Source organism: Ictidomys tridecemlineatus, chromosome 5 (genome assembly GCF_052094955.1).
Source record: "Ictidomys tridecemlineatus isolate mIctTri1 chromosome 5, mIctTri1.hap1, whole genome shotgun sequence".
NCBI classification, from domain to species: domain Eukaryota; kingdom Metazoa; phylum Chordata; class Mammalia; order Rodentia; family Sciuridae; genus Ictidomys; species Ictidomys tridecemlineatus.
In genome coordinates, this window is record NC_135481.1 from 195,656,410 (window position 1) to 195,667,844 (window position 11,435).

Sequence of the window (11,435 nt, forward strand, 5' to 3'; positions counted from 1 at the left end):
ATCCCCGTCATATTCACCCCAAGGTTGGCTCCTCTTTCAAAGGCTCAAGGCAGACTGAACGTGCCCAGGCACGAACGTCCCCAGAGCTGGCTTTGCTGACGTCCTTGAGAGACCTTGTTTTTCATCCCACACTCCTGAAGAAACGGAGGCAGAATTGCCGTTCTCCTTGGTGACGGGTTCCGGTTGCTCGGGGAGGGGGGATCGTCGCGAGCGGCTTGCAGGGGCAGGTTTCAGGAGTCAGATGTTTCCTTTTGAATGAGCGGGTTGTGGGGAGGCTTCAGACATCGGCTCACGTTTCTCAGGTGTCACTCGCCAGGTTGGCCATCCCTGGGCGCCACTCTTGCTACTTTGGCAGACCTGATTTTAAAACCGTATTTGTCTTAAGCAGGAAAAACTTGCGAAACCCTTTGTTTGAAATGTTTGTTATTTTTTTCCAAATGCCTGATCAAACAAAAACCTGACTCTAAAGAAAGAAAAAGCTCATGCCTATTTTAAAGCTGATATGAAGAGGGTACGCACTCCATTCCAAAGAAGACCAGTGGATTCTTCCAGAATGTTTGCAATCCCAAGACGGTGGCTACGGGAGAGATGGCAGGGATACCCCAGGGACCAGTGTCCTTCTTGGGCCTTGTCTCTGAGTGCTCCTGGGGCAGAGGCAGTTCCACAGTGGAATCTGAGGTTGTAAAGCATCGCTCCGTTTACGCTGAACCACAAATCTGATGTGGAAAGTGTCTGCTCATGAACGAGTGAGGAGACTGGGGCTCAGAGGACGGGAGCCACCAGCCCAGAGTCCCACAGCAGGACCCCAGTGTGGCCGGGCAGCCCACCTCTTGTCCTTCCAGCAGCGGCTCCACCTCTGGCCATCTGCCCACCAGCCCACATCCCAGCACAGGGGCTGGCAGGAGACTCCACCTGGAGAAGGACGTCACAGCCCACTGCCATTCCTTTACTCTGTTCCTCTCTCAAAAAAAAAGTTCACTGGTTCTCAGTGTGAAGATCACAAAAACTCCAGCTCGTGGAGGATGATTCCTGCTATTTTTTCTCCAGCCCCGAGGACAGAGCCAGGCCTTGCCCGCGACAGGCCAGCAGCTACTCGGAGCTCAGCGCCCCGGGAAGGAAGTGACTGAGATCCTCAAATAGACCATGGATAACCTCTGGGTCAGGGGGAGTCTCCAGAGTCCACCGCCATGGTCCACGCGCATGTCCTAGAGGCTAGTTCCAGGATGCCAGCAGGTCCTACAGGAGAACAAGCCAGAGAGACCTGGAATCGTCACCGTCTTGGGAAGGGGGAACAAGGCCCAGCTGGGATTTGAACCTGGAAAGCTGGACTCCTGGGTCCGGCTCGGCGACGTGCTCTAGCACCAGTCAGATCTGGCGAAGGACGCGACTGAGATCGTGTGAGCTCCCAGGCCCATCAGATCTGGACCATTCAAAGCTGGGGTTAGGAGGCGCCATGAGTCTTTGGCAGGGTCAGGTAGCAAGGAAAAAAGAGAGAGAGAAAGCTTTTGTTTTCTTTTTCAATTCATTAAGGCTCATTGAGGGGAGCAGGGACCTCATTCCTCCCTTCCGATGACTTCCCTTTCGCTCTAACAGGGAAACGTGCATTTCAAAGACCGCTCAGTAGCCCTGTTGAAGTCTCAGGTTCAATCACAATGTCCCCATTGTGGCCGGGGGACTCCCTGGCCTTTCAGCTTGGGTTATAAAAATTTGGTCTGAGCCCAAAGTCTGGCTTTAATAGAATATTTTAATTTTGTTTAATGAATATTATTTTAAATCTGTAATGTGTTCTTTTATTTTCAAATTAAAATTGACTCCTGTTCAGGGCTTTCTTGGAGATGGGGGTGCAGTGTGGAAGGGGGGTGATAATAATACAAGCTCCCATTTATTGAGTGCTTACTATGTGCCAAACAACCTGCTATGTGCCTTCGTGCGTGCCACCACATCTACTGCTCACAGCGACCCTGGGGACGGCCTCTGTTGTCTGGAAGGCCGAGAGTGTCAGACTCCGGGTTGGGACAGGGGCATCTGAGCCCAGGGCCTGCGCTCTTAACCACAGTCCTACCTGCCCTCCTGCTGACCAGCGCCTTCCAGGACACCACTTGCCCCCATCTCAGCAGCCAGCTTACTCCACCCCGGCAAGCCCCAAGCACAGCCAAGGCCTTGGAGGAGTCTTCTGCTTCAAATTATCGCAGATGAAATTGTTGTTATTATTATTACCAAACTCATTCTGTAAAGGGAGGAACTGAGGCCCAAAGAGCACCAGTGACTTGGCTCAGGTCACACAGATTGTGATTAAGAGTGACGGCAGTGACAGCAGTCGGTAGCTGACATGGGAATGGTGTGTACTGCTTGCCCAGCCCAGTCCCAGCCCGGGCCTTGTGAACGTGACCTCCGCAGTGAATTTCTGGGACAGGTGCGCTACGTCCGCCCTGCTGTACAGATGGGGAAACCGAGGCAGGGGAGGCCCGGTTTCCAGAGTTGGCAAGCGCCGAGCCAGGTCTCAGCCCAGCTGTGGCCTCGGGTCCCTGCTCCCGTTCTCCAGGTGTGGGCCTGAGGCTCGGGGTGCCCTGCTGCCCCGCGCCTGCCCACCCCGCACTCAGGTTCCTAAGAAGCGCAGCGCTGCCCTGGGGTGAAGTTTTCGGCACAGGAGTGGCCAGGGCACGACCCTGCTGAGGTGGGTGGGGGTCTGTGGGGTGGGTCTCCCCTCCATCCTGCTGCCTGAACAACCGGAAACTCCAGAAGTCCTAGCCAGTCCCTCTGTCCCCTCACAGGCCACAGGAGACAACGGGCAGAGGCACCAGGGAAACACACTGGGACCCCAACTCCAGAGAAGCTCCCTCCTGTGGCCTCTGCACCTGCAGCTGAGCCCGGTCACAGCCCTGACCACAACACTACGGCACCGCCAGCCCCTGTCCCGCCACCACTCCACCTGCCACCCTGCCACCCCTCTACCCTGCCACCCCGCCACCCCACCATGAAATATCCCAGGTGCATGCATCTTGTCACCCATCTGTCTCCCCGTACTGCCACGGCTCAGGGGCCAGCAGACTTTTCATAAAGCCTCACACAGTTGCTACTTCAGGCTCTGTGGACCCCGGGGTCTCTGCACTACCTCCTCGTCTCTGCAGTTACAGCAGGAAAGCCGCACAGGCCAGGTGACAGCAATGACATGGCCACCATCCCAACAGCTTCCAGCCCCCAGTGTTCACTAACTCCTGCAAGGGTGGGGTCAAGGTGTGGGGACCAGCTGGTAGCTCTTCCTTCCAAGCCCGACTTCGGCCCCGACCCTGGGCTCACAGCCATAAGGGCCACAGACGGAGACTGACTTGAGAATCCAGCTCTTATGACGGGGGTCAGGGTGGGCTGGGTAGCCTCATGGTCAGGGAGCAAACCTGGGTTTAATCCTGGCTCTGAACCAAGCCAGGGGACATTGGACATGTTCCTTCACCTCCCTCGGACTCAATTCCCACAACTGCAGAATAGGGAGAATAACAACGGCCCAGGCCGCCCTCAGCATTTGGAGACAAAACCCGGAATCTTTCCTGAGCACAGGGCCCAGCACACAGTAAGTGTTCAATAAATAGGGGTGACTTGCTATCACCCTACAAGTCCTACAGCTCGTTTATTTAAAAAAAACAAAACAAAACAAAACAAAAAAAACCCTCACACGGTTTCACTGAAAATAAGCATAAAAATAAAAATGCCAGGCCAAATTCCCAAAATCAGGTTCTTAAAGGCACCTGGGAGTCCCAGGGGATCAGAGAAGTTCCCTCCTGGCCATCCCCCCCAATCCCGGGCTCCCCGAGTCTGCATCCACGTCCTTTCATCACGGGGCCTTTCTTGTGGGTGCCGGGGCAGCGGGAGACATTCCGAGCGTTTCAGACATTTGCTGAGTTTAAGACATTCCTCCCCCTCCCGCCCCTTCCCTCCACACCCCAACCCTCAGCTTCTCCAGGGAGCGGGTCTGTGCTGCTGGAGGACAGCATCGGGGACTCGGGCCATCGCCGAAGGGAGGCAAAGAACCTTCTGGGCTCCGTTCTTTCCACGGCTGGATGGAGCAGGCTCTGCTGGCAACACAGGCACAAGTCCCAACTTGTTGTGCCATGTGACACCGTCCGAGCCCCGTGTTGGCTTCCCTCTGCAGAACCAGCCACACAAAGGCCAAGGAGCACCATCCTCCCGGGCTGCCGCCCGCCCTGTCCTGCCCCGCTGCAGACAGGCTGCACCGACGAGTGTTCTGGAACACCCCCAAACAAAAGCCCCGATCAGTGCAAATAACACACACCCTGGAAAGAAAACAGCCTCTTTGTGCCGACACCTTTTCTGTCTCTAAGTGGAATTTCCATCAGCACCTGGGTTGGTACCAAACTCTGGGACACGGCGGAGGACACTGTGCCCGTCTCTGTAGTTCAGCAAACTGCTGATCAGTGAAGATTCAAAGGTTTGTTCTTATGCCCTGCAAACCAGGCCCAGCCGCCGCCATGCTAAAAACACAGTGCGGATGATGGCCCAAAACTGCTGTGGATACTATTAATACCAGGCCCACAAGGGACTGAGGAGGGGTTGGGAGGAGAAGAAAAGGACCAGGCAACGCAGGACATGTCCACCTCCGAGCCCCACAGATCCGGGCAACAGGGAGGGGGCTCTGGAGTGACAGATGGTCCCAGAAACTGATTTTCCCCCCGGAACTGTGAAAGGGAAAGTCCAGATGGACAGGGCCATCCCAGCCCCCGTCTCTGTTCACCACGGGCCGTCTTCCCTGTTCTCAGAACCCGAATCAAGAGCAGAAACCCGCTTGCTGTGTCCACTTTAACCAAACACGTCCAACAGGCAGGAATTCAGACTTGGCGGGGAAGGAGCGCTGGTGGTTTTTGCCCTGTTTTGGTGACCTTCCGCGGGCTTACTTATGCACTTCAAGCCCATGACCTAATACATGTTGGTTTGGCTTCTCTTCCCATAATAGCAGCCTGTAAAAAGCTTTTGAGAATTCCCCGTGTTTTCTCATTTTGGGTCAAGAAAATAAAATCGATATCTAAGTAACCTTAAAAAAAATGGCCCGCACAATCTGAAGGTTTGGCGCGTTTCCACCAGGGCCAAAGCTCTCCCTGAAAGCCTCAGAGATGCTGCTGGAAGCTGAGACCCACATTTGCCACTTTCGGGGTGAGCTACTCGGTAACGGCGTATGTGGGAATTAGCTAGGGGGACTTTTTTGACACAAGTCAAACAATGACATTTAAAACTCACGTTAAAGCAATTACCGTGCGGAATTCTTCCGTGTTTTTCCCATTTCTTAAACAAAAGTGTTCATGTTTTCAGCAGAGCCGCTCGCTGTAATTTTCTTTCTTGGCAAACCCACATCTTACCATGAAACCCAAAATATGCGCACTGCAGAAACAATCATGGTGGAAACAGACCCGGCTGTCTCTGGCATGATTTTTCTTTGCAAAATTAAAATGCCTTTTGGCTAACACACTGTATATTTCAGTTCTGAAGGACTGATCTTGGGAGATGAACAGAAAAGAAAGGGGGACTGGCGGATGGGGCTGATGGGAGATGAAGAAAGTCCCCGGGTTCAGGCGGTAGCCCGACGGCCGGCTCCTCGTTCCCTGGGAGGAGAGCATGCCGATTTTATCATTTTTCCTTGAGTGACGTTCCGGGAGAGTGGACGGCTCTCCTCTGAAGGACTGCAAGCAGATCTGCTCCTATCTGTTCCATCTGGGAACACGCAGACACGAAACTCTCTAACTCTGCTCGACACTCGAAAGGGAAACACAAGGCCAAGTCCAGTGCCACTGAAACCCCACAGATTTTATGGGACGGACACGGCTCCATGGATGCTGAATGATAAGGTGGTCTCCACCCTCCGTTAAATGCCGTGATCGTTTTTAAAGGTGTTGGGGTTGGCATTAGTGTGCATCTGAGTTCCCGGGTTCAATCTCTGCGACATCTGGAAGTGGAGACAGGCTTTCAGAACAGCAAGGACAGCCACATCTGGGCTCTCACTGCCACCTCGGGAGGCGGTGACAGCGCCCACGAAGCCCCTCTTTCTCTCGCTGTGTGACTGCAGGCGGAGAACCGCTGTCCACCCCCCAGGTTTCCTCCAGAGACCTGCCTCGGCCCCCCGCCTGTCCCACGTTCAGGCGGCCGGTGGCCTCCCTTAATGTTCCAAGTGACAGAGATGAATCACTCCAGTTACCTGACTCTCGGGACCACCTGTTCCAAATTATTCTTTGCTCTCCAATGTTTACGATCTAACCCCTGAACAACACCCCCCCCCCCCCCAGAGCGGTCCAGCACCTTCCAGTTAACCTGACCGGAGCCGTGCCTCCCGTGCCGTCGCAGGCCTTTCCCCTGCCGGGAAATTTATTGACTCATTTTAGGAACTGAAATGTGTAGCTTTAGCGTCGAAGGAACAAATCAAATTAGCCCTCATGAATAAACAGTCCTCCTCCTGGACAGAACCAGAACCAGCCTGCTAAAACGACTTGCCTTTGTGATTTCTAAATGCTTGATATGATCTTTTTCCCATTTAAAACAAAACAAAACAAAAAGTCAAGGCAGTTTCAAAAAAATAATTTGTAATGTGCATCAGATGCCATCCGTATCCAGCACCTCCCCCGGGAAAGGCAGCAGGCACATGAGCCAGGGTTTTTGTGGCACCTGGCAGGGTGGGGTCTGCTGAGAACTGAAGGCCTATCTCTCAGGGTCTGTGGCCTGACTGAGTTTCCTTGTTATCAAGGTTGGGATGATAATGATACTCCAAGGGCTCCGGGGAGAATCCACCCTAAAGATGCAGGGAGAGAGCTGACTTCAAGGGCTCCACCAGTGGCAGCTGCTTCACAGTCGGGTGGAGTACAGGACCGAGTCTGGACGGGAGGAAGACACTCATCACCACGAAAGTGAGGGCCAAGGACCAGGGGGCGAAAACACGGTAGAAGCCCCAGGCTTCCTCTGCCCCCTTTCCCTTGATACACCTGGCTCCTGGCGTTCATTGACAGTCCCTGCAGCCTCATCACTGTCACCGAGTGTCACTTGAAGTATGTGCCATCTGATGGAGGGGGTTGATCCTCCTCAGATTCCAAGAGGACAGGGAAGGCCTCAAAGAGGACACGGAAGCACATCTCCAGCGAGCTCCCGGCGGACTCCTGTCCTCCCAGGTCTCCCTTCTGTGTGTGAGTTGGAGTATTTGAACAGCCACAGACGACAGGGGGAGAAATGAGGCCTTCAGGAAGCTGTCAGGATCCTGGTGGACCGGGATCCGGAGCAGGGCTGGGAGGGAGCAGGAGTGTGTGTGTGTGTGTGTGTGGTGTGTGTGTGTCCTGTCAACAGGCCATGTTTTCTCAGCTCTGGGGCTAATTCTCTGTAAGGAGACTCCTCTGTGCACAGCCCACCAATTCCTTTTTCAGAGCAACTAGCATGCCCCCCCCCCAACAAAACCTCATCTTGGCCACAGGCAGGAGATTCCAGCCATCAGCCCCTTCCTTCCACCAAGTCCCCGGATCAGGAGGGCCATAACCAGGGGAACGCCCCCCGTCAGAAGCCTCGGGAGGGGTGTCTTCTCTCTCCCAGGGACTTTCCGTCAGGACGCAGGGCCTGGCTTTTCACTGGGTGTCCAGGTAAGAGGCTGGTAAATTTCCCCCTTGCCACATGACCAAGCCCGCTCCCCTGGCCTTTGCATACATCTCTGTGGACACTGCCTGATAGGGACCCGCTGCCTTCTCCCCTGAGCCTTTAACATGAGGAGGCCTCCCCGGCAGAGCCAGCCCCCCAGGCCCCCTCCCACCACCCCCTGGCAGAAGGACGTGTGCGTGGGTCCCTAGCCGCAGGCTGGGTCTAAGCAGGACGGCGCTGTTCCCCGGATTCTCTCCTGCCAACCACAGGCTCTCCCTGCCCAGAAAAGTGCCGTGAGTGGATGGAAACCCCACTTACTGTCAGTAAGGGGCTGCGACTTTATTACACAAGGAGTTTATTGCTGGCCTAATGAGTTTCAAACTGGGGACACCTAAAAACATCTGGTAGGAGGAGAAAGAATGGCCCTCGGTCTGAGCCGGTTACCCTCGGATTTCTGCATAACTCTGGTCTCTTGTGCTCGGCGCAAGTTATCTTTGGAAAAGTAACTGAGAAAATCAGGAAACGGTTTCCTCTTTGTGGGAAAGGAGTCATCTTGTCACGGGCGGGGGAACCGAGATCGTCTTAAAGTGGACGTGCTTGGACTGTGTCTAGGGTTTCCCAAGCTGCCGGGGTCTCCTACCTCGCTCAACCTAACTCAAAATACACTCAGCCACACCACAGAGCCTTTTCGCCGAGGGCTTTGCTGTTCTCCCGACAGCAGCTAGCATTTTATCAATTTATCCGTCTGGAACAAGGCTTGAAATCTCTTTACATCCAATTTAAAGCAGAAGCAATACCACATATTTGAAAGAGTGTGTCTTGGTGTTTTTGCCAAACGGTAATCCTGTAACACGTCAACAAACCATATCTCTTTATGATGTGTTTAACACAACACAAAAGGCTTGAAAAGAAGATGCTAGAACTTAAGTGATTAAAACAGCTGCTTTAAAAAAAAAATCTCAAAGTACTGGGGTGCACAGCTTTTTATTTCCTTTAGTTATCTGATACTAGGGGAATGATTTATGTGTTTATAGAGAATTCCTATGCACACAGGCACTACGCTGAGGCTCTGTGAAGAGAAGAAAGATGCCAATTCTTTATAATAAAGTTAATAATATTGAGAAGCTAAAATTACAAGAGAAGAATGGCGACATGCAAGCTACTTAAAAAAAAAAAAAGCTCAGTTTCTTTCAGATCTACTCACATTTTTTTCACAATTGCAAATTTTAGTTTCCTCCAAGTGCAAGGAGATCTTTGATGACAGACACAGTTTTATGCTTAAATCAAGATTCAAACCATTATCATTTGTTATATAAATTCCCCTTAACTTTCCACGGTCTGAGGATGTCTGGAAGTAAGGAAAGAGAAAGTTTGAGCAGTTTAAGATGATAAAGAAAAAAGGGGGGCATCACTTCTTAGGTACAATTGCCTAAGAGTCTTTCACAGACTATTTTGAAAAGGAGCCTCTCTTGGGCAGGCAGCGTGGACCCATGTGTGTGTTAGGTGGTAACCAAGGGGCCCCAGGCTGGTACGTGGCTGCTTGCTATTTACTCCTCCTCTGGTAATAGAAATTTCACTCAAGCAAGCAAGGCTCCAGGAATTAATACATTGGGTTTGAAATACTACAATCGTCTGCTGGTTATGATTTCCTTTGGGGACGAGCTCCCTAACTCAAACATAATTCGGCACTCAAATGCTGCCACGATGTTTGTAAATCATTCTGCTTGCCCTCCGCCCTGGCCAACAGGACTCTGATGCTCCTGCATCCCCTGCACTTCGTAATTAAAAGGTCCCTCCACCAGGAGTGATTTATACCCCAACATTTATTTATTTTTTTTAAGGAAAGTAATTTAAAATGATGCAGCATTTCGGGAAAAGGGGAGAAACGAGAAGATGATCCACAAATATGTAGCATAGGTCTTGCCTTACAAAAAGAAAGAAAGAAACCAGAAAGCAGTAGGGTGCCCGCGGTCAATGCTGGGCTGCGACTTGGGGAAAGTAGGAACTTGCAAGGAGCAAGCGCTTGGTTGCCGCCGCTGAGGAAAGCGCTTTGGAAATTTTGCGATAGGAGTGCTTTGGCCGGTCGCGCTTTCCTGATATTCCTAATATTTTATAATATCCCTTGCCCTTATAAACTATTGGGGGGGCGGCTAAATATATTTAAGGATCAAGGTCTGGCATGGCCTTTTAACCTCCAAACCGCAGGGCTAGGAAACGATTCCAAGTGCATCCCCCGCGCTCTCCCCTTACGAGGAACCCTCGCCTCCTTCTAAACACGCGTTTGGTGTGAAGTTTGGTAAGTTCCAACTCCAACAGTCGCCGCGAGTGCCCGCTCCGGTACAAAAGCCCCGATCGGGATCCGCCCGGCCGAGCGCAACTGGATTTTCAGCACAAACGCAGCCAGAGAGAGGAGGCTCGGCGGGCGTCCGGCCCACCCCGGGACTCCAGCGGGTCGCTGGCTCCTGGGTTTACCCCATAACCACGGCCCGGGTTCCGGCGCCTCCGGGTTTGCAGTAGCACAGCGCCGCTCCTCCAGCCTCCAAGGCCAGCGACCCGACCCAAGGCGAACGACCGGGCCGCGTCTACACTGCGCGCCATGCACTTGTCCCGCGCGCGGGAGTGCAAACTTGAGAGTCCCCGGTCCCCGCCCCAAACGCCCAAGGAAACGGAGGCTTTGGGAAGGACTTTCCAGAGAGGAGGTCAGCCTGCCGCCCCCGGTGCCCTGCTGCCTGAGTGGCCCTGGGAGCCCCGGAAGCCTGGATCCGGCCCGTGCGCCCCCGAGCGCTCAGACAGCCTCAGAGGCCGGGCGCGGCGAGCGCGGAGCGCGGCGCGTGGCGAGGGCGACTCCCGGTGGGCGGCCTGGGCGGGCGCCGCGGGCGTACTCACCGCGCGCAGTGGAGAGGGCGCCGGCGCGGGTCCGACGCGGCCGGCCGAGCGCTGCCGCACGTTGCTGTCGCCGCTGCCGCTGCCTCCGCCTCCTGGGCTGCCGCGGCGGCTGCCTGAGCCGGGAGGACCGGCCCCTTCCCCTCCCTCGCCGGGCCCTCCTCTGCCCCCGCCCGGTCCCCGCGCCGCTGCGTGGGCGCGTGGGGGCGCCGAGGCGCGGCGCTGGCTCCGCGGGCGCACACAGCCGGCGGCCGACGCGGCGGGGTCGGGCGCTGCAGCTGCCGCCGCGCTGTCCCAGCGCCTGCAGCCAGCCGCGCGCTCGCTCTCCGGTCCCGGAGGAGGCGAGGGCCAGCCTCCTCCCCACCCACCGACACCCCACGCCGACTCCCGCCCGCCCTCCCGGGGCAGCACACCCTCCCGCAGCCAGGCTCGGCCCCCGAGAAGGGAAAGGCTGCTGCAGGGACTCACCAATGGCACCAGCTCTCATTCATTCAACATGGACGGAGCGTGTGCTGGGCCGGCACAGCCCCAGCCCGAACAAGACCGACTCGTTTTCTGCTCTCCCGGAACTCGCACTCACTGGGACAGACAGACCATAAGCAAACAATTACGTGAAAATAGAGAGCGACTTGAGGAAGCTGTGATGAGTATGAAGGAGATATATGTGTAGGTGCCTGGGTGGAGATGATTCGGCCTGGGGGACCCAATCTCAGCAGGAGCACTTAGGGAAGACCGCTGGAGGAGGGGGCATCTGAACTATAAAATAGAGTCCTTCAGATGATACCTAAGAGAGGAGCCTTCAGGGGTCTCCTCCTGCGTTTCACCCATTTTACAGATGAAAAACCCGAGGTCCCAAGAGCTTCATCCAAGTAGGTCCTGGAACTCCCTCCACTCACTTCATGGCCCCCATTCAGTCTTCCCCCACAACAAACTGTCTCAAA

General features: G+C 54.6%; 1 protein-coding gene across 3 annotated transcripts in view; it reads right to left on the reverse strand.

The window, feature by feature from the left end:
• Eya2 (EYA transcriptional coactivator and phosphatase 2) overlaps positions 1-11,041 on the reverse strand; it is a 177,047-nt gene extending 166,006 nt beyond the window's left edge. Inside the window, exon 1 of one of the 3 annotated variants that reach the window (XM_040274820.2) lies at positions 10,963-11,041. In XM_040274820.2, coding sequence (XP_040130754.2) covers positions 10,963-10,985 — 23 coding nt within the window. In that variant the 5' untranslated portion in view covers positions 10,986-11,041. Of the gene's footprint in view, positions 1-10,497; positions 10,859-10,962 lie in introns of those variants that run through there. The other 2 variants (XM_040274819.2, XM_078052026.1) reach the window with 2 other exon arrangements.
• Positions 11,042-11,435: the final 394 nt, after the last annotated feature.